Below are 27,285 nucleotides of genomic sequence, written 5' to 3'. Positions count from 1 at the left end.
AGCCTACCTTTCAAGTCTTGTCTCCTCCCAGCCTGCTAATCTGCCGAGTTCCTGGGTAATAGACTGGGGCCCTTTGGAGTCATTTCTAACAACTCCTCTCTCTTATTATCCATTCCCATCAACCACCAGCTCCAGCCATTTCTCTGTCCAATTTTACTTTTTTTTCCACTCCCACTGTCATGAGCTCATCCCAGAGCCCTGCCTGGAAAACTTTCCTAGTACTTGCTCTGGCCAGTTCCACACCTTCTTCAAGTCTTCACTTAAGTAATGATTCTGAGGAAGTTACTGACCCCCTCACCTCCTAGGGGGACAGGTGTCCACTAGATATTTGCAAAGCAACATCTGCTGTCTCTCTATTTCTGCTCCACAGATTGCAGTCTTCTCCCTCTTCCAGACTTAGGAAAGGTGGGAGAAAAGCACCCCAGTTATGAGACTTCCTGTGCCCCTTTATCTCAGGCTTTTGTTTGGTCCGACATGGGCTGGCCCTCATTGTGCATCTCTGCAATTTTTTGATTCTCTCACAACAAATGAATCTGAGCATTGCCATGCCAGCTACGGTGAACAACACAACCCTGCTTGGCCCACTCAATGCCTCCATGGAAAGGCCTTCCACAGACTCCCAGGACAGCTGGAATGAAACTCTATAGGAATTCAAGGGAGTGGTAAGTTTATTTATTTATTTCATTTTTTAAAGATTTTATTTATTCATGAGAGAAACAGAGAGAGAGAGAGAGAGGCAGAGACACAGGCAGAAGCAGAAGCAGGCTCCATGCAGGGAGCCCGACGTGGGACTCGATCCCGGGTCTCCAGGATCAGGTCCTGGGCTGAAGGTGGCGCTAAACCGCTGAGCCACCCAGGCTGCCCAGCGCTAGAGGCCATTAAGCGTTTTTATTTATTTATTTATTTATTTATTTATTTATTTATTTATTTATTTATTCATAGAGACACAGAGAGAGAGAGAGAGAGGCAGAGGCACAGGCAGAGGCAGAAGCAGGCTCCATGCAGGGAGCCCGACGTGGGACTCGATCCCCGGTCTCCAGGATCAGGTCCTGGGCTAAAGCACTAAACCGCTGAGCTACCTGGGCTGCCCAGCAGTGGTAAGTTTAATGAGACTCCAGACCCCTTCTCTGACTCAGATGGTTTGATCTAAAGGGTTATTAAGAGTCAACTGTGTTCAATGAACTATCCTACATGAGATCATTATATGTAGCTAAGATTCTATCTCTATTTAGTGTCTACGAGTGTAACCAGGACTAAGTTAGCATGCAAGACACCATTTTAATCTTTAGTGGACATACATTCTTGCCCTACAAGTATGAAAATCACAAAATAAGTTTCACGGTGTTTACTTTTACTGTCTTCCTTCACATAATTTTTTTGAAGTTACCTTGCCTATAATGCTTTCTTCTTTATAGCCCTTCTTTCTTTATGGGATCGTACCTCTTCATTCGTCAGTTAATTGTAGAACCAGGGAAACTGCATAAAAGGAAAGAGTGTGTTGGGCATATGCTGGGGGTTTTTAATGAAATTGGTAGCCTGGAGGAACTGGACAGGAGTAGAAGGAAAGAGAACTTGCCTCTCTAGGTTACATAATAAAAACTGTTAACTCTCTGGCCAAAGATAAACAGTGAGATTCTCTGTCATCCAGGCTCCTACATGTGACTGGAGTCCTGAAGTCCAAGGGATCATTCTCAGCTCCATCAACTATGTCTCAATCTTGGCTCAAATTCCTACTGGGTATATAGCTGGAATTTTTGAAGCTAAGTATTTGGTTGGTGTTGGCCTGCTTCTTTCCTCCATCTTGACCTTCTTCATTCCACTGGCAGCTGATGCAGGAGTGGCCTTGCTCATGGTCCTTCAGATAGTTCAAGGAATAGCTCAGGTACTAAAATGCTTTCTGAGTATGACTTCCAAATGACCTCAGATAACTAAGAATGGAACTCTTTTTTTTTTTTTTTTCCTTTTTTTCCAGGTTATGGTATTGACAAGCCAGTATTAAATTTGGGTCAAATGGGCTCCCCCACTAGAAAAGAATCAACTCATCCGCATTGCTGTATCAGGTAATTGAAACTAAATTGTTAGCTCATATGTACTGTCCAAGAGTACTCTGCAATGGCCTATCAACAGAAGCAAGAACTTACACTCCTTACCCTGTCTCTTTGCTCTAAAGCACTACCCTGACTCAACCAAAACATCCTTTCTTCTGTTTACGGGATGTGTTGGGATCCTTCAATACTTGGCTTGGCGGTGGTTTCCTCTGCCAGACCAAAGGGTGACCTTCTATCTTCTATATCTCTGGTGAGTTTGGGCTTCTCAAATCTTAGGATTTTATGACAGAAAATGCTGGGTATGATTTTTGTGATGCAGGTCATCTATGGTTAACCAAATCCTACAGATATGAATATTTACATAAAGTTGTTAATGTTCAGAGCTAATCATGTTGTAGATCTTGCAAAATGACATTTAAATCTCAGCAGCTTGAAAGTGTAGCTAGAATAACCTAATAGCTTTAAAGGCATCATAACATGCTGTCCTGCTTCTAAATTGGACACACAATGAGCCCCATAGGGATTTCTTTCTTTCTTAAGATGTTGAAAACACTCATTCAGAGAGGGTGACAAAACATGAGAGACTCCTAACTCTGGAAAATGAACAAGGGGTAATGGAAGGGGAGGTGGGTGGGGGGAATAGGGTGACTGGGTGACAGGCACTGAGGGGGGCACTTGATAGGATGAGCACTGGGTGTTATACTATATGTTGGCAAATCTAACTCCAATAAAAAATACTAAAAAAAATAAAGCAAAATCAAATATCCAAGGATGGATATATATTTTTAAAAAGATGTTGAAAACAGTATCTTGGTGGGATGATATTTTTAGTTAGGCTTATTTACTTCATTTTTTAAAATTCTCCTATTATTATTGCAACCAGAAAATTGTGAGACTGTGACCTAATCATAAAATGCTGATCGACGCAGAGGGAATCAACTAGAAGAACCTGCAAGACAGGGCAGATGGTGTGAGGCTCAAGAAGGCCAGAATGCACTGAGAAATGCTGTGGAAGGTCCCAAAGACACATGGAGTGTTCCAGAAGCAATATTCTACTACTTCACAATTTTGCCTTTATCCAGCCCTTGTTGGGATCTGCCCAGTTGCTTGCAGCTAATGTTTATATTAGAAGTTTTTTTTTTAAGATTTTTGTTTGTTTGTTTGTTTGTTTGTTTATCCATGAGAGACACACAGAGAGAGGCAGAGACATATGCAGAGGGGGAAGCAGGCTTCCTCAGGGAAGCCTGATGCAGGACCAAATCCCAAGACCCTGGGATCATGACCTAAGCCCAAGGCAGACGCTCAACCACTTAGCTACCCAGGTGCCCCAGGTATTTGAGTTTTAAAACATTCTCTGAAATCCCATTTGCAAACCATGTGATTTCAGTAGGATCAGGGAGCACCACTGGTGCTTCCATTAGAGGATAATATTCTTGTATCAAGGGTTCCTGTAATATCAGGTCAATATATTTACTAGGAAAAAAAACGTGTGAAGACTGATTGCTTTAGCATGGCAACCTGCGAAGGCTTTGTCAAGGAACCTTCGAAGGGCAGGTTACAAAAGTTATTCAAGCAATGAGAGAGGCTTACTCTGCTCATGGTTTTCAGAAATATAAGCAGTATCTACAAAGAAGGAACTCAGTAAAGTATTTATTGACATACTTTACCCTTGATGTACAACAGTGGTAATTTTCATATTTATTCCTCCCTATTTGATTTTAATTTCCTTGAGGGCAAAATTGTATCTTTGTATTCTTAATGCTCTTAAAATCTATCAAGTTGCCTGGTACACGGTAGTTCTATACTCTATGGTAGCTCTTCACTCTGTTTTTGCGAAGGAATGTATAAAGGACAAGCTAGCAAGTATAAAGAGCTTTTAAGGTTTTCTTAAGATTCTAAAAAAAGACAATTTTAAGATGAATTTTATTTCTGCTCAATACTGATAACATTGGGTTGTCCAATATAAGTGGCTGGGAAGCACCCCCTGCCAATGATAGGGCTGCAGTATGGATACAGGTAGGAGTGGAATATTAGGGTCAGTCATTCTATCAACCACAGGAATCACCTCAGTGCAGTCAACTAAAACAACTCCTATCAAGGGCTAACTGGATCCTCTTCCTAGGTGGAATTGGCTGTGCCTGTTTTGTTCTCTGGTTTCCTCTTGTTTATAATGACCCCATAGATCATCTATCTATCAGTACCGGTGAGAAGGAATATATCATGTATTCACTGCATCAACAGGTACATTTGATGAACTTATCTGCCATTTCCCTCGTCTGCCCAGGTGTCTCAGGGGAGAAGAGGGCATTAGAGCAAAGCTCTTGTCTTCTGATGGAGGGATATTGATATCTGCTTTCTTCCAGGACTGTTCACCAGGCGGTCTCTTCCCGTTAAGGCTATGATCAAATCCCTACCACTTTGGGGCATTTTAGTCTTTTATTTCAGTGAATATTGGATTTTTTATTTTTTCATAGCATATATGCCAACATACATTAGCTCTGTACTTTAAGCTAACCTCAGAGATGTAAGTATAGAGAAAGTCTATCCTGTCTTTCTGTTTAGATGCTTCATTATATAATCCTCTGTCTCACTTTGGGCCACAAAATCAGGGGATTAGGTCCAGGATCTTCATGCAGGAAATGCAAATTGGTTGCATGAATTCTGATTCATCTCACTGTGACCCACAGCTTATTGGGGAAGACTGGTGTGGTTCTAGGTAAGTGTGACATTCACAGAATGTCCTATTTTTTAAGAGACCTACACAAACTTTTATGTTCAATCCAATCAACATTTGTAAACAAGATATTCTGCTGGCAGCATAAACAATACAGCATTAACAAAACAAGTTCTGCCTTCGAGAGAAGAGAAGCACAAACAACAAGCTGAAAACGAGATGATTAGTAGACATCAAGTCCCAAATAGGACTGCTACCAAAATCTTGCAGATAATGTTCTTCTACATTTTTTTAAAATTCAGGTATGACACAGAGAAAAGTGCATGTATGTGTACAGCTCTCTGATTTTTCACAAAATGAACATATGCTCTGGCTGGCAGAAAGGACAATGCCCACAAGATGGAGGTCTTAAAAATGGCAACGAGCTTATCAGATTTTGTAGCCTATTAGTAGCAGCTTCCAAGGTTATTGAATTGCTGTTTACATTCTTGTGTTTTGTATTCAAAAAGCAGTGTTATCGTGTTAACTGGGCTCCTCTGGTTGAAAACATGCTAACTGGCCAACAGAGAGCTGACTTTCTGAGCTGAAGTCCCGGTGCATGCATGCAAGCAGGCTGGAGGTACAGAGATCAGAAAGCCCACGGGCTGAGTGGCTAAGGGTCTTCACAAAAGGAGATCCAGAAGCAGGCAATGAAACCAGAAACTCCGGTGAAGCCATCAGGGTACATGAGGCCCAGACGTGCCCGAGGCCAGCTGTTGGGAATGACTGGAAAGATCAGTTGAGACCAGACAGTAGGCTTTCCCAGCCTGGGAAGTCAGACTCCCATTGCTCTCAGGATGGTTTCTCCCTAAGTCACAGAACCTTTTTTTGGTTTATGCATCCATAATATAAACAGTTGGGACAAGGCGACAGTTAAGCCTTTCCGTTTGGGGGTTATACACAATAAAGGACAGCATTCTTTTCCTCACCTTTTCTGTAATAGTACCATAATACAGAAGGTGAAGGGATCAAAACAGGGCTCAATATTTTAAAAAGTATATAGAGAGGTAGGAGTGAAAACATCTTATTCCCATTCCTGTCCTCAGTCTGCTCTGTTCTCTCAGCCCCTCCCAGCCACAGATAACTCTTTCTTATTCATTCCTTATATATTCTTCCACTGTTTCTTTATGAGGATGCAAGCATACATGAATGTATCTTGTTATTTTCTCACTTTTTTTTTACACAAAACATTATTGTTATTTTCTCACTTGTTTTTTTTTTTTTTTTTTTACACAAAACATTATGTGCTGTATATGCTGCTATTCTTTGTATACTACACCATGGTGATCTTTCCAGTCAGCACATGGGAACCTTACTGAGAGACATTTGGGTTGTTTCCCATCTTTGAGTGATGCTGCAGTGAAAACCGTGCTCATTTGCCATACATCTGTGCAACTGTTTCTATATATCTGAGATAAGGGTTAAATGCAGTATAAACTTCTAGATCTATTATCAAATTGCTCTCCACAGGGCACTGATAGTATCTACAAGTACCCAGTTTCTCATAGCATCCCTGCAGATCAGGTCAAAAATCTGTGGGATTTTTGCCAGTTGGAGCCATGAAAAAGTAGGCTTTTTTACTATGAGGTTGGATACCTTTTATATATTCAGGAACCACTTATTTTCCTTTTTTTGTAAATTGTCCATATCTTTTGCCTATTTTTCTACTGAATTTGATCTTTTAAAAATCTATTTCCAGATGATCTTTACATATAAAGAGAACATTAGTCTTTTTTTTTTTTTTGGCAAATTGAACTATATATTGAAAAACTATAGTTTTTCTCAGACACTAAAATTGTGTTGGCTCATTCCAGTAATATGAAATTTGTATTAAAGGAGATAGGTATATAAAGAAAAACTATACACATAGATAAGCCACCCAAGGATCAATCTATGTCGTGATGTGGGCAGTGAGGTATGCACCTTACTAATCTCTGGTCCTCAGAGTAGAATCCTGTCAGCCCTGCTGATAAGTATTGCCTTCATCAGCACTATCCTTGGAGGTCTACTGGCAGATATTCTTCTCTCCAGAAAAATTCTCAGACTCATGACCATCAGGAAGTTCTCCACTGCCATAGGTAAGCACTGAGGTGTATCCTAGGATGGATGTGGGAAGTTCAGGGAGGTTTTTATTCACTCTGTGTTTGCCCTCCTGCTCTAGGGGTTGTCGTCCCATCTGTGGTTCTCGTGTCCCTGCACTGGGTCAGATCCAACCTCAGCACCAGTATGGTCTCCTTGGCCCTATCTTCTACCACCACTTTCTGCTATGCAGGAGCCCTCATTAACTTCTTGGATATTGTTCCTCGGTAGGATCCCCTTTGCTTCATCCTCACAGAAGCTCAGCTCAAGTCTAACAGCCCTAAACTTGCTCTGATGCACCAGTTACATGTAAAGGATACGTGCCAGGGGTTACAGGACATATCAGCACCAGTCCTATATCCAAATAATTCCTGGAAGGAGCCCAAAACTAGTCTACTACTGTGAACTGAGATTTTAGGTGAAAACGAGGATATAGTGGCTATGCTCATAGCTTAACCAGGGACAGGAGACAGCTCACACCAATATCTCTATTGGAGGATGCAGCAGTCACATGGGGCTAGGTCACTGAAAGATCCATAATACCCCATGGTGCCAGCACACAGAAGGCTTTAATAAAGGGAAAGCTTTACTAACAGGATAGCAAGAGAAACGCTGACCTTTGGCAGAGGTAGTATCAAAGATGCCTGGGACTTCCAAACACAGCTCACAGGATCCTTTCAGTCAGTAGAACACATTCTATCTTCAGATAACCAACCACAGTGACCCATGGAAGATGTCTTGGCCTCAGGGGAGCCAACATCTCATCCAGTGAGGAGTCTTGTTTTTGCCCAAAGAAAAGGTTGCAAGAGCAGGTTCCATAGCAGAAACTAAGAGAACATAACCTAGATGCAAACCATCAATTTGTATATTTTGTATAAATGATGTTGACTAGTACAGGTTACCTTTGGGAGTCTCAGACCATCCCACAGGACTATACTAATCACTAGTCAGCACGTTTCACTCAGGCTTAACCAAGGGTCAGCTCCAGGCATTCCTAGAGACAAGCAGAGAGTTGCCACAAGTAAGCTGAGAAGAACAGTTTGCTTCCACTGTAATAATCTTTTGTCTCAGGTACACCGGCTTTCTCAGGGGCATGTCACAAGACTTTGGTCACCTATCGGGAGCCATTTCTTCTGCTGTTGCTGGATTTTTAATTAATCAGGTGAGGTCAAATGCTCTGATAAAAATATTTGTAAGAGAAACCTATAGGGGTCATTCAGGAGAAGTTAGTCTGAAGATGTTTTTTTTTTCCCCTCATCAATGTGGCTCAACTTGAAATTCGAGAGTCCTGAGCATCCTTAAGATATCACCCTCAGCTCAGCTCCTGTAGGACAATTACCACATTTAGGGTATGGAACGACGATGAGCACTCAGTTTTATGAGTTTAGGCTTGAAGAGTTTTTATTTTTTATTTTTAAAAATTTTTAAAAGATTTTATTTACTTATTCATAAGAGACGCAGAGAGAGGCAGAGGGAGAAGCAGGCTCCATACAGGGAGCCCGACATGGGACTTGATCCTGGGACTCCAGGATCACAGCCTGGATTGAAGCTTGCCCTAAAATGAGTCACCCGGGCTGCCCCATTGAAGAGTTTTTAGAAGAGAAGTTTTTCCTGCTAATCATCAACATTTCTAGCAATATTCATGTCATTTCTTGCGAAGTAAGAGAGGCCAAACATTCTGGTTTGCCGGTGATTGAGGGGTTTCCCTTCCAGCCGCTGACTAGCACACTGTCAGAAAATGGCTTTTAATATCGATATTCTCAAACTGAATTTGTTTCCCTTGTCATTCCTTAATGACATCCATTCATTAATTCAACATTAGATTGTGCCAGGCACTGTTGAAGTGCATAAAACAAACAGGAGTCCCTGCCCTGGTGAAGTTTATATTGTAGGAAAGAAACTGATGGAAAACTAATGAAATCAGTGAAATATGCAGTAAATGGAATGGTGGCATAGTGCTAAGAAAAGAATAAAGCAGGAAAGAAGAGGGTACATAAGAGGGAGTGGGAGTTCAATTTTAAATAGGGTGGTCCCGGAAGGTCTCAATGGAAACATAACATTTGAGTATGGACTGGAAGCCAACACGGGAGTGAGACAAATGGTTATCAGGCGGAGGACTATTCCAGCAAAAGGAAAGGCCAGGGCACAGGAAATGACCTGCATATTCCAGGGACAACCAGGAAGCGCACAGAGGCTGAGCAGAACAGGGCTGGGGGCAGGACAAACGCCAGGACCTTTCCGAACAGAAGGGCAAGAGCCAGGAGGTCACTAACAATTTGTAATTTCCGGCTTCCAGGATTCAGAGTCAGGCTGGAGGAATGTCTTCTTGACTTCAGCTTCTATTTACGTGTTGGGCCTGGTCTTCTACATCATCTTCGGCAGAGCAGAGGTCCAGGACTGGGCTACAGGGCAGACACTCAGTTCTGAGCAAACCCGATGCCTTCCATTCTCATGCTCAGCCATGCACCGTTTGCCCTCATGGACATTCCCTCTTAGTACCTGCTTCACTGGATAGCCATTTAATTTGAAGACGCTTTGTTTCTAATATCTTCTGAGAGAGCTTGGCTGCATAATCCTGAAGGTTCTGCCTGCAGATTTTGCAATGGTGGGTGGCAGCTGGGGAAGCCTAGTTACTCAACTGAGGGCTCCTGAAAGCACAAGTGTGTCTGAATTTTTATGTGTTCCCCACTCTGCCCACTATTATTGTGACTTCATAAGAAACACATATTTGGTCTCTGCCCCCACTTTCTGGCACAGAGCTCCAGAATTTAAGATAAGTGAAATTTCAGATTTCTTGAGTGAGAGATGATAGGAGCACCTTTTGTCATAATATTTGGACTTGGTCCCTGGTTCCCGACACAAGCGCTTCTAAGACCCTTGGAATTTCTGGAGTGACGAGAGTGCCTTCTGTAGTATTCTATCGGGATGACTGGTGGCTGGGGACCCACCCACAACTTTAGGAGGGGTGCTGGTCAGCAGAAACACCAAGGCATGATTAGAAAGTTGGAACTTCTAGCTCTACCATCCCACCTACAGGGAGGAATGAGGGCTAGAGATTGAGTCATTCATCAATTGCCACTTAACTAAATCATGCCTATGCAATAAAGCCTCTATAAAACTTTAAATGATATGGTTCCAAGAGCTTCTGACTTGATGAGCATCAGGAGGTGCTGGGACAGTGGTGACCTGGAGAGGACAGGGAAGCTCTGTGTTCCTCCCAATATTCCTTGCCCTAGGCATATTTTCCCTTTGCTTATGATGTAGTAACAGTAAGCAAACTGTTTTCTTGAGTTCTGTGAATCATTCTAGCAAATTACCAAATGTGAGGGGGGTGGGGTCATGGGAACCCACAACTTTGAAACTAAGTCAAACAGAAGTAGGGGTACCTCAGGCACCCATGACTTTAATTGGTGTCTGAAGGGGCACCTGGGTGGCTCATTCAGTTGGTCGTCTACCTTCAGCTCAGATCCTGATCTCAGAAGTCCTGGGATTGAGCCCTGTATCGAGCTCACTGCTCAGTGGGGAGTCTGCTTCTCCCTCTCCCTCTGCCCACATGTGCTCTCTTCCTCTCTCTATCTCTCAGAAATAAATAAAATCTTTAAAAAAATAATAATTGGTTTTCTGAATTTGGGGGCAGCCTTGTAGACTGACTCCTCAACCTGTGGGAGCTGCACTAATTCCAGGTAGTTAGTGTCAGAATTGATTTCTATTATAGGTCACACAGCTGGTGCCCACAGAGAATGAGAAAACTGCTTAGTGTGGAAAATCTACACATTTGCCATCAGAAGTGTTGAGTACAGAAAGCATTTTCTTTCAGTTATCCTGGTAAAAGCATCAGGGACCAGAGGACAATTTCTTACCAAAGCAAAAAAAGGAAGCTGGAACCAGAGAATCACAAGAGGAATTGTGTCCAAACATCCAGAAGATGAACCCTGAGAGCTATCTTCAAAAGAAAGCCCCCCAAAATGGAAGTCGTAGTGTATACACAATCCAGTGACCCAGGCCAGGATGTCAGAGCAAGTCAAGGTGCTCTCACATCAAGTGATGCGGGAAAATGAGACCATTCTGAGGTGTGGCAAAAGTAAGATGCCCCAGGGTAAAATACCAAGGAGGAAAAGACAATTAAGACTGAATCCATCATGTGTAGAGAAATGCACAGGCTTGCAGCTAATGCCAGTGGGGTAGGAAACTTCGACCATTTCAGGTAACTTGCTTTCTGTAGATGCTGGCATTGGAACCAGAGCTGCCTCTATCACTGCCTCTATCATGTAGCGCTCGGGCATCCCTGAGACTCCACTTTTCACAACTCCTTCTCTCTGGCCATCTTGACTCTGCCCCGCATCTGGTTTGTGAATCCATTTAGATCCCTTGCACTTTACTGAACAGACATTGTCCAGCATTCTTTCTATGCCCTTGAACATCTGTCCAAGCTGCCACACCTCCCCCGGAAGCCCTTTCTCTGCTTTGACCACTGCAACCCTGCCTGCCTTCAGCAAGGCTCTCTCAGCAGTCACCTCACAAACTTGACTTTGCTTCCTAAAATGTGTGTTGAAGACCTACACTGGCTTGACCCCATTCCAAAGTCTGGAGAGTGTGTACGATGTGTCCGCTTTCCTTAATCCCCCAAATGGGCAGTATTGGCACCACAACAAAAAAGCAAAAGCATTGAGCTCTGAGTATTAATGAACATATAACACAAGGCATGGCAGAAACCAAAGTCAGATACAGCTTCAGGAAGGACAACATCTCAGGAAGGTAGATGACACAAATGTACATGGATGACCACTGTGGGAAATAAAATAAAAAAGGGAGACACCGGTTACAAGCATGGATGTTAAGAGCACCAGCTCCGGTGGGAGAGGGAGAGAGAGCCACCATGCCCACAGGTTCAACTGAGCTGAGACTTGAAGGACCGATGTTAACAGATGCAGGAGGCAGACGGGGAAGAGCACTGCAGGAAGAGGACACAGCACCAGCGAAGGTTTGGTGACAGGAAGAGCAACCCAGTATGGCCAGAGCACAAAGAATGTGCGCTGTGTGGTTGGTGAGGAGGCTGTGAGAGTGGGAGGAGTGAGAACACATGATGGGCCAGGAAGTGTCTTGGTCTTTCATCCCATCCTGAAATCAAGAAGACAAATGTTAGTGGAGGGGTCATAATCAGGGTCCTAGTGTTCCAAGGTTTTTGCACGAAGGAATAAGATGAAGTAGGAGTCCACTATGTAGTCCAGGAGCAAGCACTGGCCCCTGGAGGAGTGGGGGGGGGAATGTGGTGAGGGGTAAACGGATCACTTGCCGTAGGAGACGCACCTGACAAAACTGGCATACTGAATGGGGAGCAGGTGTCCCGGGGGACTCCTAGGTTTTGGTTTGATACTAGATGGGTGGAGATGCCACTGAGGCAGAGATCACACCCCAGTGAAGATGACAAGAAGGAAAGTAGATGCACGGGAAATCCTGGCTTCACATATAAATCTAGGAAGCGTCTAGATACACCTGGTGATTGAAATGCTTACCATGGTGGATGCTGCCCTGAGTGACAGGAGGGCATAAGGAGGGAAAGCCTGTGAATGAGCCTCACAGAACTCCAACACTGAATGGCCAGACTGGCGGATAATTGTCGTTTTAAGAAAAATTTAAAAAGAAAAAATTAGAAGGAGAGAAGGAAAACCAAGAGAATATGGTGCTAAGAGAGGGAAGAAAAGAGCATGTGTTTCAGAAAGGAGTGGAGTTACCCGTGCCCTCTGCAGGGATCAGGCAAGAGGCGGGGGCAGGTGGTGGCAAGGAGCCAGCTGCTGCTATGTCTGGCTGCCAAGAGTTGGGGAGAGACCAGGGGACAGCCGGAGGAGGATATGGCATCAAGAAAGGATCTCAAGGCAAGCGTGTTTCAAACCTGGGGGAAGAATCTAGTTAGAAAAAAAAAAAAAAAAGGACTCTGCTAAAGAACACACCCAAATGCAGGTTCCTGAGTAGGCTGAGGGTAAGGGAGGGACTTGGACCTGAAGCACAGTTGGGTAGATGGTGAGAGATGTGTGAGGGCCACTCCTGTCCTTTTGCAGCTGGCTGAAGACTGTGTCCTGCCCTCGGGGCACCTCCAACACCTCCCCTGGTTCCTCCCCCCATCCCAATTCATTCATGACACTCCCCTCCACCCCCTTTGACTGTAGGCTCCCGAAGTGCAGGAACCATGACACATATTACTTTGTAAGATCTTTAACACACTGAACCTCATCTTGGCCAGTGTCAAGATATTTGTGTGTGTGTGTGTGTGTGTGTGTGTGTGTATGTGTTCGTTCAATCACTATGTGGCTCAACAAATAGAACAGTCTGTGGTGGTGTGGGGAAGAAATGGGTGCGAAGGTAAGGGATCCAATTTTTCTTTCATTTCCTTTGTTTTCCAGGACACAGAATTATCTAAACCTATGAATTCCCTTCCTCATCCCATCCAGTGTTGAGATCCAGAGACCGAGTCTGTTCTTTCCACTTCTCCAGGAATCACACCGCTAACTCCAGGCTCTCAGCAGCGAAGATCACATCAGGGCACAAAGTCTCTGATTTGTTTCTGAGCCACCCGTGTGGATGTGTATTCCTCTCCTCCTCTCCTTTCCTTCTGTGGACCCTTCTGTTTTTTCCTCATCTGTCACTTCTAATTGCTTCTGAAAATAAGTCTGATTTCTCCCTGGGACTGACTAGTACAGTTTTCCCCAGAATGGGCTTCCTTAAAGTACAGAAATCTCAGATTTTCCATTGAACCCACACATCTATAACACAGAAGAGTGAAGGCTGAAAGTTGTGGGACAGGTCTTTCGTGAAATCTTAGAATAAGATTTACTTTCTTATGCTTGTTTATTGGTTAACTTTGCAACCATTTATAAAGCCACTGATGAAGAGTGGAAGAGGAATAAACCCACATTTAAAATTCAGAACTGCTACTTGTATGAACAATACATGGTACAAAGGAAATGCGCCCAGGGTGTGTGACAGGATGAGGCTCTGAGGAAGGCACATACCATCTTCTTCCTTGGGACGCTGACTGCCTCTCAGTCTCAGGTACCAGGCTGGCCCCTCTTCCCTTCAATAAGGAGGTCAGTCCCAGGCTCTCTTAGTGTTCTGTTTTACACTAAGTTTTGTAGAAAAAGAAAAAAGTGCATGCAAATGTCACTGATGAGTCCTTATACCAGGCAGATAGAGGAAAGCTTTAACACAGTTCAAAGGAATAGTCTGGCCAAGTTGATTTTTCTCCATCTGTCTTCCTTGTCTTGGTGACAAGGATAAGCATCCTAGGCATCTGCTACACTTCTTTCCTCCCGACATAAAAATAAATATGACTGTCTGGTGAACAATTCCAACACCGTGCTAGGTCCAGGCACACAATATAAAACCATTCATCATTTGCCCTGTGTCTATGCAGTATCCTCCAACATTGCACATCCTGGGGTTTAGAGCACAAGCTGTTTACCACAGCTGCCCTCTCTAATAAGAAGACATTTTATCTACAACAATAACAAGGCACACTTTTTGTACTTCAGCAAATACCTATTTTTTGTAACTAATTTGTTACTAAGAAAGTGAAGCGAAGACTGATCTGTGCTCCTCCCTCCCCCACACTCTGGTCCTGCTGATAACATCCCGGATCCTTTCAAAGAGCACATTGGTGGAACCTATGCTAACTGGCACAGTGCTCTCTGGCAAACCAGACTGAAACCCAGCCTTACCTGGTTATAAAATCCAGAAAGAGTAAATGCCGAGACACATTCTTCCTTTGCCTAACAGACTAGCCTAGAGCTGCAGAGCAGGGCAGGGTGAGGAGTGTCAGAGGCCACGCGAGGTAAGGACAGTTGGTACCCAACATCCTGGCATCACATGCTTAAGTCTGACCAGGGTACAGACGGCATCTGTGCTGGGTGACAGCCCAGCTGGGTGAGGCAGGTGAGGAAGGCCAATGTCCATAAGTACAAGTTAACAAATCCAGGGGAGTTTCACATGGGCCAACCTTCCTGCTTTTTGTAATTCGTCACCTTTTTGACTCTACTAAGCTCTCACTTATCCCCCGTCCCTATTCCCTTGTCCTCCCTTTAAAATGTCCCTCACCTCTGATGAATAAAAATTTGAGTTAGGATCCCTCTAGACTCATTTCCCTATTGCAACAGTACATTACTCATTAAAATCTGTCCTTACCACTTTAAATAGCGTCTAGCTTTGTTTATCTTGGATCTTAGTGTAAGATGTCAGCACCCAAGAGAAATGAGGAGGGTTTCCATGATCTAGGAGGGGTGTCTCAGAGTAGGGTGTTGGAGCATGGGTAAGAAAGCAGGGAAAAATATACCATGAGGAAAAAATGGTTACTTCAATAAGTGGTGCTTAGAAAACTGGATAGTTCCAGGCAAAACAATGAAACTGCACCACTTTCTCGTATCATACACAAAATAAATTTAAAATAGATTAAAGACTTAAATATAAGATCCGAAACCATAAAACTCCTAGAAAAAAGAAAAATAGGCAATAAGCTCTCTGATATTGGTCTTAGCAGTATTTTTTTGGATCCATCTCCCCAGGCAAGGGAAACAAAAGCAAAAATAAATAGGATGACATCAAACTAAAAATCTTTTGCACAGTAAAGGAAACCACTGACATAACAAAAAGGCAACCTACTGAATAGGAGAAGATATTCACAAATGACATATCTGATAAGAAGTTAACACCCAAAATACATGATGAACTCCTACAACTCAACTCAGTAGTTTTTTTTTTTTTTTTTAAACTACCATTCAGTTAAAAAACAGAGGATTGGAATAGACATTTTTCCAAAGAACACATCCAGATGGCCAACAGACACGTGAAAAGATGCTTAATATCACCATGAAAATACAAATCAAAACTACAGTGAGGTATTACCTCATAACTGTCAAAATGGCTATGATCAAAAAGATAAGGAACAAGTGTTGACAAGAATGTGGATGGGAAAAAACCTTCATGCACTGTTCGTGGGATTGCAGATTGGTGCCACTACTATGGAAAACAGTACAGAAGTTCTTCAGAAAGAACTATCAAATTATGTAAAAAATTTACATGAAAATAAACTACCAACCAACTTATTAGAGTAAAAGTAGAGTGTATGCATTTAAAGCCATAAAGAATAAAGGAATACTAGTGTTAACCCATTATGTAAGCTTGTTCTGGAAATTCTAAGGGCCATGAGTCAAGAGGGAAAGAAAGAGATAAGATATCAAAAGAGAGGAAAGAAAATTATTATTATTATTATTTGCAAGTGATACGATTATTTACCTAGAAACCAGAGAATCAATTCCCAAACCACCTTAACAAGATAGGTTGGCCACAGTTACATTATTCAGTGAAAAAATAAATATATTCAAACAATACCTCCCCTGTATCCCAGCCCAAATGTGTAAGAAAAATACAATAAATGAAAATAATATTCAGGATATATAAATTAAATTTTATAAGAAATGTATACTAAACACATGAAGCAAATTGGAGCACTGGACTCAAGAAAAACTGAATCCACGTTCAGCATGCAGGGATGGGGTCTTACTATGTTCTCTTAAGGGAGATTGTACTAGTACAGGGATCTTAGTTTCTCCCAAATAGATTTAGTGCAATCTAACGTGATTAAATTACAATGTGGTGCAGTTTAATACTGCAGTTAAATCTTTATTAAAATAGTCCAATGAGGGGTGCCTGGGAGCCTTACTCAGTTTAGCGTCTGCTGTTGGCTCAGTTCATGATCTCAGGGTTTTGGGATAGAGCCCTGCCAGGCTTCCCGCTCAGTGGAGAGCCTGCTTCCCCCCTCCCTCTGCCTCTTCCCCCACTTTTGCTCTATCTCTATCTCAAGTAAATAAATAAAATATTTTTTAAAATAGCCAAAAGATTATAAACTTTCCTGGGATAATAAACAGCTGATATTACACACTATCATCTTCAAAAATAAAGATGATAAAGATTGTCTGATTAGCCTGATACATACGTTAAAAATGTAGACCAATCAATATAGTACATAACAGGTCCCAGCAACAATAGATATTAAACTCTATATTAAGCCCAGGAACATAAATATATTGGCGTTTGTTTTACCAAATGGTATTTTATTTGTTTTAAAGATTTTATTTACTTGAGATAGTGAAAGAGCACACACAAGCAGGGGAGTTGCAAAGGGAGAGAGAGGAGCAGACTCCCCACTGAGCAGGGTGCCCTATAGGGGGCTTGATCCCAGGACCCTGAGATCATGACCTGAGCAGAAGGCAGAAGCTTAACCCACTGAGCCACTCAAGTGCCCTGGAAGGTTGGTATTTTAAATCAGAGGAACAAATGTGAAGTATTCAAAAAAAGATGATGTTGGGGCACCTGGGTGGCTGAGTTGTTGAGCATCTGCCTTTGGCTCAGGTGGTGATCCCAGGGTCCTGGGATCTAGCCGCACATCAGGCTCCCCATAGGGAGCCTGCTTCTCCTTCTGCCTCTTTCTCTGTGTCTCTCACGAATGAATGAATGAATGAATGAATGAATAAATAAATAAATAAAATCTTAAAAAAATATGATGTTGGTAAAACTCATTCACTTGGAAAACAAATCCAAATTCCTACTAAGCTGTTCATTAACCATCTGTAAGTGATGTAAAGACAATAAAGATACCATGAATTTTCATGAACTCCTCTCTCTCCTTTTCTGACCCTGTGGGCTCACAGCTTCTTGATGGTGGCAAGACAAAGGACTGCCCTATTTAATTGGCTGACACAGCCTATTTATAAATCTTGCGGGAGTAAGCAAGTAATACATGCAAGTGTGGAATCACTGTATTGTACACCTGAAACTTCTATAACCTCTGTGTTCACGATACTAGAATTAAAATTTAAAAAAATATAAATAAATGTTAAAAATAAAATAACAAGCTTGAAGGAGATTAAACTCTGCCAACAGTCCTTGGTAACCTCCTGGCTAATTGGCCAGGTAGCTGTGATAATTTCAGAGGGAGAAGCCACAGGACCCAGTCCACACCTGGGTGCGATGACCCAGTCCACTCTAGGGTGCGCTGGGGAGGAGAACCTTTTCTGTCACTCCCGTGGTTTCCTTCTGTCTCCAGCTTCAGAGAGAGCTGCAGAACTGGACAGTCTATTTCTCTTTACAGGCCCAAACGCATTCACCTAAATCTATCGGTTCAATAAAATCATTTATATCAACAAAATATAACATGCAAAATTTTTAAAGATTGGAGGCCCACGTAACCATACCTTTTCACTTAAAAACCCTCTATTCAAGTTTTGTATTGTTATGTAAACTACTGGACAGCCTTACTGACTGGTTTACCCACAGTAAAGAGATTACTAGAGGAAGTCCTATAGGAAAAATCTTACGGTAGGAATTCCCCACCCCACACCCACCTCTAAAATAGGCAACTGATCAGATGCAGAAAAGCAGGAAAACGAGGGAACTACCTCACACCAGTACATACAAGGGCTGTTTGCTAAATTCCAGACAAGGAGGATCCAGAGAAAAGGTGACACTGGGGTCAACTCACAACCTCCTCCGGACTCTGGAGCTCCGCTCCTTCCTGTGGGGAAGCAGGAGGGGCCTGCCGCAGGCGGGGGGGCTGCAAGGCGTTGCCAGGCACCTAGGGACCCCACAGTTCCTGGCTCTTCGCAATTATGGGGGCCCAAGCCCTTTAGCTTACCTTGGCTCTGGGCCGGAGGAGAGACATGTGACTATGACTCAGCCCTTTCCAATTCCCACCCTCCACCCCAGCTTCTGCAATCAAGATGCAAAGTTGAGATTGACCCATTTTGCAGCAACAACGTGTCAGTCTGTGCCCGGGAAACACCGCTGATTGTGCAAACTGTCTGGGCGCTGCCTACTGGCCCCAGCTCTGAAGATGCAGGCTGTGGAAGAGGCCTCCCATTCTCTTCTCTACCACGGGAGACAGCTCCAGAGAGGCCCCGACACCTGTGCCAGGTCCCCACACCAGCTGTCGCCTGCGCCGAAGTGCGCACGGCGGGTTTCAAGCTCCCAGCCCTACAGAGCCAATCTGATGGAGGATGTAAGGGCGACCACAGTAAACAGGAGACAAATTGCATCCGTTCGGTGTATGGGCAGTTAGAAGCTCAGGCAGGCTCCCTCCCAGCAGAAGTTACTAGAAAAGACCAGTGCATGAGATATTTTGGAAGGGAAAAGAAGGCAGCAAAATATTGCATACTAGGGATGCCTGGGTGGCTCCGTGGTTGAACAGGTGGCTCAGTGGTTGGAACGGCTGCCTTTGCCTCAGGTCGTGATCCCCCGGGGTCCTGGGATGGAGTCCCACATCCGGCTCCCCGCAGAGAGCCTGCTTCTCCCTCTGCCTGTGTCTCTGCCTCTCTCTGTGTGTCTCTCATGAATAAATGCATAAATAAATAAATCTTTAAAAAAATATTGCATGCTCCTGAAAAGTGGACACATTTTCAAAGAAGATTTAATCGGAACGTAGAAGCATAACCAGCTTTAAAATACACCACAAGCCAGAATTAACTAGTGGGGGGCAAGGGGGCAGAAGCAAGAGGGCCACAAAATAGGGAAGATACTGTTTGAAGGGGATATAAAATCAAATGACAGAAAATGAAGTCAGAAGACAGAAATTGTAAGGGTAACAAATACCGTTGGATTAAACTCCTCTCTACAAAGGAGGCAGGTCTCAGAGTGGGTGAAATATTGGTAAGAAACACATATAAAGTGAAATGACTCAGAAAGGTAGGATTTAAAGGTGATGGAACTCTGTTCCAGAATCAGGAGCACATGCACACACACAGAACTAGGAATCATAAAATGGAAAAGGCCAATTTTGCAAAATAAAAATTAGATTTCCAGTTAAGATATATATATCCAAATCTTTTTGATATTGTATAAGATAACCTCAGGGTGTTTAATAGTAACTGCTTGGTGTAAACAGAAATTAATAGAAATTATAATGGAAAACTTAAGTCTAATTTTTAGATTTTAGAAGGTCAATATATAATCCAAATAAGATTTATAAGGTCCAAATAAAGTAATATGATCACTACCATAGTTCTGCCCAACTCTGAACCTTGGCTATAGAGGCCAAATCTTTGCTAATTCTTGTGGAATATTTCCTAGTGCTGTTAGGTGCTTATTCATAAGGACAACCTCATTAATCTCTACGTTAAAATATTTGTATGCCCTCCCATATTTTTCAGCTGCTGGTTATATTTCATTCACTTACACAAAATTTAGTAACTAAGACACATTTAATTCCAGATCCAGAATTTTGTCATTTCTAATCAGCAATCTTGGGTAAATGCATTTTGATGAATTTTTGTGATGCCCCATTATGGAAATTCCTACTCCTGGCAATACAGAGTCAATTTAATTTTTGATTGATATGATCAGATTTCCCTCCATCCATCACTTGGGTCATTCCTTCCAATAAATTTTCCTAACCAGTTATTATTGTTTAACGTGAAAAAGTTTTTTTTTCTGGGGTCAGGAATGGTTGGTCAGGAAACTTACTGCATGTGTTTACTGTATGAGACTTTCCATTCAACCCACTTTGGTTTTCTAGGTAAGTGATCATGTCATTCACCCATAATGCTAATTTTACACTTTTCCAGAGTTGAGTTTTTGCTTTTTCTCTCTCTACTCAGTCTTCTTTAGTGAAAATTCCACTGCATCTTGCATGGATAAAATACCAACCCATGCACTGACCCAGCGCATTCGCCCATAAATCCCACCTTCTCTTGACTCCAATGAATAAATTCTAGGTTATATTCTAGGCCAACCTCTGCTCTGGGCTTGGGTTTCATCCCCTCTGGATGACTCCAATACCTTCATTCAGCACCCGTGCTATCTCTCCTGCATCAGGAAATTACTCTATTGAATTATACCATCAGCTTACACACTATTGCACCTAATTCTAACACAGGCAACAAACAATCCACATTCCCCTATAGATCCTGTGCCATTTATCTGATCTCTTATTCTTGCCGTCTCCCATCTCCTCAGCTCACACTCCCTCCGTCCCTCCTTCCCTTCGTTCCTTCCTTTCTCCTTCCCTAGAAAACAGAGAGAAAACTGCCCAAAACAAACATGTAACTCAGTGAATTGCTCTTTTAATCACTGCCATGGGCATGAAAAGTAGAATATTTCTAGAACCTCAGAAGTTTTCCATGTGGTCTACCCTAGTCATGACATCTTCCAATCTTTGAAAGTAACCACTACTTGGACATTGAGAACCATGTCTTCTCTGCATGGCTCTACAGATTTATCAACCACATATGTGTCCCCCTCCCCCTTCCTGGTGTAGTTTTGCCAGTTTAAAAAAATTTAGTGTTTTTAAGTCTCTTTTTAATCTAGAGGCTCCTGTTCTGTCCTTTTTCTCTTGCTTAATAACTTACTTGTTGAAAAATTTAGGTCCTTTGACCTGTAAAATTCCCACAGTTTAGATTTGCTGATGACATCCTTAGGATTTAGTTCAGTTCAACGTGTTCTGCATTCTGTAGTCTCTGCATTTCTCACAAAACAGTAGCTATCTCTAAAGGCTTGATTGTACTCAGTTGGTGTGTGTAGCAAGACCTGGGTGGTGGTGTGTTTGTGTTCTTTCATCGGGATGTATAAAATGTGTCTGTATCTCTCTGTGTGATGTTAATAGCTATTGATGCATAAAACCTGGATTCTTTCATTCCCTAGAACTTGCAAACTGAGGATATTCTACGTATATCAATTCTTATTTATGTATTAGCTGAAATATTTTATAAGAGACAGGTCTATTTATTTACTCCTGACAGAGTCTAGAGAAGAAAGGCACAATATCAGATTCTCTTCTGAACTTTAACGGACCTTTTGTCTCTGTCATTCATTCTAGTCAGGGTAAAATCCATTGGTAAATTCTCAGACCTTGTGCACTTTAATCCCTTGGTAGCATTTGCCAGGGGTGCTTGGGCCCACCTTTTTCACTTCTCTTCTGAGATGCCACATGCTTTGGCTGTTCTTCCTGCTCCATCGAGGGCCCTTCCCATCCCCTCGAAAGCTTTCCTGTGTCTTTCCAAAAATCTCTATCCCGGCCCCACTCTCTCCCCAGAATCTCAGAGCAGCACCTCCTCTGGGACGCACCCACCTCCCTGTCAGGATCCCAGAGAGTTTCAGACATTCCGTGGCCCCCTTCATCCCCCAAACACAAACTCCTTAGCAGCACCGTGGTTTGCTCAGGGGTCACCCTCAACCCTACCCTCTCTAGCACCCCCAGTTGCAAAATCTGACCTCAGGCTGATCACTTCTTACCTTCAGAGGCGTGTGTGCTCTTGATTGCCTTTAGCCCAGTCCTGAATATCTGCTTTTCCAAATACGAGACAGAAAAGTAGGCATAACACGTCAATGACTGCCATCAGGATGAAAATTTTAAACCAGGCAGATTCCGGATCCTGAGGGATTATAGTGCAAAGTGATTGTAAATTAGCAGTCTTGAGGTACTTTGCAACACTTCCAATATAATATTCAAACTAGTCTAGGCTCACTTAACAGACATGGAAAAATATACTCATAAGGAGAAAAAAAATTGTAATTTCACTCTTCAAGGATAATTACTATTTATCTCTCTACTTTTTAAAAGATTTTATTTATTTATTTATTTATTTATTTATTTATTTATTTATTTATGAGAGAGTGAGCAGGGGAGGAGCAGAGGGAGAGGGACAAGCAGAAGCCCAAGCTGGGATTCAATCTGACCACCCATAGATCATGACCTGAGCCAAAACCAAGTCAGACCTTTAACCGACTGAGTTACCCGGGTGCTCCCTATCTTTCTACTTCTTGATTTATGTCTATGTACATATAACTTTTCTTGTAGAAAAATGATGTAAAACTATGTACTATATACATAGTGCTTAAGCCAAGAATGTATATGCTTTTTATTGAGAAATTTATCATAAACATGTTTGCATATCAAGAAATATTCAACTGTATCATAACCTTTACTGAGTGATTAGTAATCCAGAGTTTAGATTTATAAAATTTATAAAACATCCCTTATTTCTTTATATTTGGTTTTCACTTTTTGCTGCTATAAATCTGAGTATCTCGGTAATTCATTACATACCCATCAATGCTTTTGTTTGTTTGTTTTCATCATTGCTTTTGAATAAAATTTATCAAATACCTTTTCCTTAATTATAACATTTTTTCTTTAAGCCTATTAATCTGATCAGTTTCATTAATAGATTTTATAATATTGAGCCACTTTTACTTTCATAGAAAATGGCTTAGTTCATTATGGTGTCATAGGCATATATTTTAATATGCTGGTGGATTCTATGTACAGGTAATTTATTTCATTTTTGCATCTATATTCAAAGATGACATTGAATTTTAATTATGTTTGAGATTTGTTTTACTATTTTGCCTTTTACCTTTTTTATCAGCCGAGATTAAATTTTGTATAGTTAAATGTATAATGCATTATGATGGGATTTAGGTGTCTGGTGCCAAGCTTTTGAAGGATGCCCAACCCAAAGTTTATATAATTATTAAGTCCTATTTTACTTTAGTATTTTCATAGTTTCCTTTCTTCATTTACATTTTTAATCATCTAGAATTAATTTTGTTGTCAGATATAAGAACAGACTATAATTGTATTTTTCTATAAGCTGGCTTCCCACTATGTTTTTTTTAAAAAAATAAAGCCATTGTCTTTGGCTTGAAATGAAACTTTATCATTTAGAATGTATTTTTTTCAGGACTTGACCAAATCATTATCAGTCTTATTTAAAATATAATTAAGAGTAGGGTTGCTGGGTGGCTCAGTCAGTTAAGCATCTGACTCTTGATTTCTGCTCAGGTCATGATCTCAGCCTCCCGAATGGCTCTGTGCCGGGTGTGGAGCCTGCCCAAGATTCTCTCTCTCCCTCTCCCTCTGCCCCTTCCCACTCTAACTTGCATGCTCTCTCTCTCTCTTTCACTCAAAAAAAATTTAAATTAAAGTCAGCAAAATAAAATATAATTAAGAGTAGACATTTACAAAAAAAAAAACTATTTGTTTCCTTCAGATGAGACATTGAACATATGTAATTATAGTGATTTCTCTAATTAAAGCATGCCAAGCTTGACAGGTCATTGGCAAACAGAAAGTCAGGAAAAGGACCGAGATGTGCCCAGAAATTTAATGATAGATAATAAAGTTTCAATAATTTTCAGTTAATAGAATTCACTGTGATTTGGACCTGAAGTCCAAAATATGATATGACTCCCTCTTCATGTAGTTTCACTGATTTTGCTTTCATAGGTGTGTGGTTTTCTTCATTTGGTTTTTGCATGATTTTGTGTTTTTTTCCCATAGGTACTTTGTAATATTGGTTGATACTGGGCTTTAGGGCAGCCCCGGTGGTGCAGTGGTTTAGCGCCGCCTGCAGCCCAGGGTGTGATCCTGGAGACCCGGTATCGAGTCCCACATTGGGCTCCCTGCATGGGAGCCTGTGTCTTCTCCCTCTGCCTGTGTCTCTGCCTCTCTCTCTCTCTGAATAAATAAATAAAACCTTTAAAAAAAATAGAGTTTCAAAAAAAAAAGATACTGGGCTTTAGACTTTTATACAATATAATATCTAACTTTGAATTCTACCCTCTTCCAGGACAGTCTTTTCTTTGCATATAATGTTATTTTGTTCTTCTGCATTTACATCATATATACCTGTGACTTGCTTTTCTTGACCAATTGCATTTGCTAGCATTTCAGAATGCTGCATAATAAGATAGCATTTAGAAGGGTATGCACATAATGTTATAAATAGCTGTTATGGTTGAATACGTGAACATCTGGTACTTGCATGCAGATCTGATTTGGTAAGCATAAGGTTTTGGTGTCATTTTGGCCATTTATAGCTGGATACACCAAGACTTAGAGTAAGAAGTGTTTCCAAGTGGCATAGCTTTTAAGTAGCTGAGTTGAGATTTGAATACTCACTGTAGATTTTTTTTTTCACTGTAGATATTTTTAGGAATATGAATATCTTTGTTTATCCAGTTTTCTCAAACTTTTAGCATAGAGTTGTTCTTAATATTCTTAGCTTTTAATCTATAGTGTCTCTCCAAAAATTTCTCCTTTCTTATTTGGTATTTCCAACATTTGAATCTGTCTCTTGTATCCCACTCCAGAAAGATTGTCTATCTAATTAATCTTTTCAAATTACCAATTTTTTAAAATGTTTTTTTAAATTTTTACTTATTTATGATAGTTGCACAGAGAGAGAGAGAGAGAGAGAGAGAGAGAGAGAGAGGGGCAGAGACATAGGCAGAGGGAGAAGCAGGCCCCATGCACCGGGAGCCTGACGCGGAATTCGATCCTGGGTCTCCAGGATGGCGCCCTGGGCCAAAGGCAGGCGCTAAACCGCTGCGCCACCCAGGGATCCCCAAATTACCAATTTTAAGTTTTGTGTTTCTTCTCTACTGTTTTATTAACTGTAGAATTTATTTCTTTTACCCTTATTGCTTTAATCTTTTTTATTATTTGGGTTTGCCCTGTTTTTCCCCCTGAGCTCTAGAGTTGAATGCTTAGCTTATTTATTTTTGATTGGCTTTCTTGTGTTTTCTTTTAGAAATATATCAAGTTATAAATTACCCTAAATGTCCAATATATTTCCACATGTAACAATTTCACTGTCCTTTACTTCTAAGTGTTACTGAATTCTCTTTTTGATGTTCTTTTAAAACTAAAAATTACTTACTGTCATGTTGTTCAGTTTATAAACATATGTGATCTTTTTAGAAATCCTATTGGTAGTAGTTTCTAATGTTATTGCACTTTGGTTTTCTATAGAATATTTAACCTTTGAAGTCTGATTTGCCATCTATTCTCAGTGGAAGAACTGAGCCAAATCACTGAGTTTGACAATACAGGCAACTGACAGTCTAAAATGTTATTTCTTACTTTCAAAATATGAGTGGATTTTTCTATTTATCTATTCTATCTTTGATTTCCATCATAATTTAATTGTGATTGGAGGACATATTTTGTCTAATTACAGCCCTGTTACAATTTCTAGGATTTACATAATGGCACAGTATATAGTCAATTTTTGTAAATGTTCAAGGACATTTATATACCTTGAAAGGACTGAGGATTCTGTAGTTGTTCAGTGTGGCATTCCATATATGTCAGTTAGGCCAAGTATGTTAATTGTGTTGTTCAACTCTTTTATATTTTTACAGATTCTTTTTCTCCTTGCTGCAATAATTACTATAAGTGGTATATTAAAATTTCTCACTGTAGCTATCTTTGTATCTTTTAAAGGCAGAGATTTGGTTTTTTGGTTACACTATGGTGCACAGCAGGTTGGCTAGGAGCTATGCTTTACATCTCTTCATCCCCAGATCCAGGATGGTAGAGATACAGCCACCACTCTGATTGTTACCAGTCGCTGTGTCAGAGAGAGAGAATGGCCTTCTGATTCTTAACACTTCTTTTCAGAATTAACATACATAACTTCTTCTCATACATCATTGGCCAAAATAACTTGCACAAATACATTTAACTTCATGGAAGTGGGAAAATGCCAAGAGAAGAACCAGAAAAAAAAATTATTGTTGCAATAATTAGCTCCTAGTCTACTCTTTTCATCACCAAATATTTGATTCACTCACTTTACTCCACACAGAACACACTAATCAGAGCAGACCACTCCAAAAGCCTACCAGTCCCTACATTCACTTCAGGACCTGATCAAAGAACACTCAAGCGCACACCGAGAGATTGCTCTCAAAATGTCCACCTAGCAGAGTGCCAGCGTTACTGTAAACCAGTAGCTACTGTTTGTCTCCTAATCTTATTTTTATGAAAGGAAGTATTTATGACGGCTGATGGATGGTTGTGCTGCACTTTGCACCCGATGCCACAACTAGGTGGGACTCTGGGTTTATCTTGCCTCCTTTCCGGAGAAAGTGAAATTTTTACACTTGTGCAAAGGAGAATGAACTGAATGTTTTGGTGACTGGAAGAGTGAACCCATGTGACATTTTTGGTCCTCCTTCCTGGTACACGATACAACTGTACTTCACAGCCCCCCTGAAGTCAAAGTTAGTCGGGTTTGATTTGGACAATGATGTAAAGCATGTGCTTGGTTATCCTTTGTTGTGTGCAGGAGATTGCACTTGAAGAAAACTATTTCTGGTGATGGTTGGGTGGGTGAGGCCTCTCCTCCCAAGTGGTATTTTTGCTTCCAGATTCATCTGCGACTCTAGCAAATCATAACCCCCTTAAGTAAAGTTGGATATTTTCTGGTCTGCCCAGATGACTCAAAGCAGCCTGTAAGGACTGCTTTATTTCTGTTCACCTTTACTCCTTCCATGCAACACTTGGAAGGTCTCAGACTCAAATAAGAATTAGTTTATCAGGGTCCTCATCCTTGGTACTCAAAAGTAACCAAAAAATCTGTTTTCCTCATCCCAGTACAAAATACCCTGTAGTCCTTG

The 27,285-nt window shown here is 41.4% G+C and overlaps 2 protein-coding genes across 8 annotated transcripts in view; one reads left to right on the top strand and one right to left on the bottom strand.

Moving 5' to 3' along the window:
* SLC17A1 (solute carrier family 17 member 1) overlaps positions 1-27,285 on the bottom strand; it is a 77,503-nt gene that overhangs the window by 16,656 nt on the left and 33,562 nt on the right. For 2 of the 7 annotated variants that reach the window (XM_077886490.1, XM_077886492.1), the window contains 2 exons: positions 22,111-22,250; positions 13,665-13,957 (listed from right to left, as the gene is read on the bottom strand). In XM_077886490.1, coding sequence (XP_077742616.1) covers positions 22,113-22,250 — 138 coding nt within the window. In that variant the 3' untranslated portion in view covers positions 13,665-13,957; positions 22,111-22,112. Of the gene's footprint in view, positions 1-3,957; positions 7,835-8,023; positions 11,959-13,664; positions 13,958-22,110; positions 22,251-27,285 lie in introns of those variants that run through there. The other 5 variants (XR_013373922.1, XR_013373921.1, XR_013373920.1 and 2 more) reach the window with 5 other exon arrangements.
* SLC17A4 (solute carrier family 17 member 4) lies at positions 457-10,421 on the top strand. Its single transcript, XM_077886496.1, is given in 11 exon segments — positions 457-662; positions 1,649-1,882; positions 1,973-2,066; positions 2,218-2,298; positions 4,171-4,289; positions 4,412-4,424; positions 4,427-4,572; positions 6,707-6,839; positions 6,923-7,067; positions 7,912-8,002; positions 9,137-10,421. Coding segments are annotated over 11 exon segments (1,410 nt in total). The 5' UTR covers positions 457-527; the 3' UTR covers positions 9,356-10,421.

Source organism: Canis aureus, chromosome 37, assembly GCF_053574225.1.
Source record: "Canis aureus isolate CA01 chromosome 37, VMU_Caureus_v.1.0, whole genome shotgun sequence".
Lineage (NCBI taxonomy): Eukaryota > Metazoa > Chordata > Mammalia > Carnivora > Canidae > Canis > Canis aureus.
This window is presented reverse-complemented; position numbering and strand designations above follow the sequence as displayed.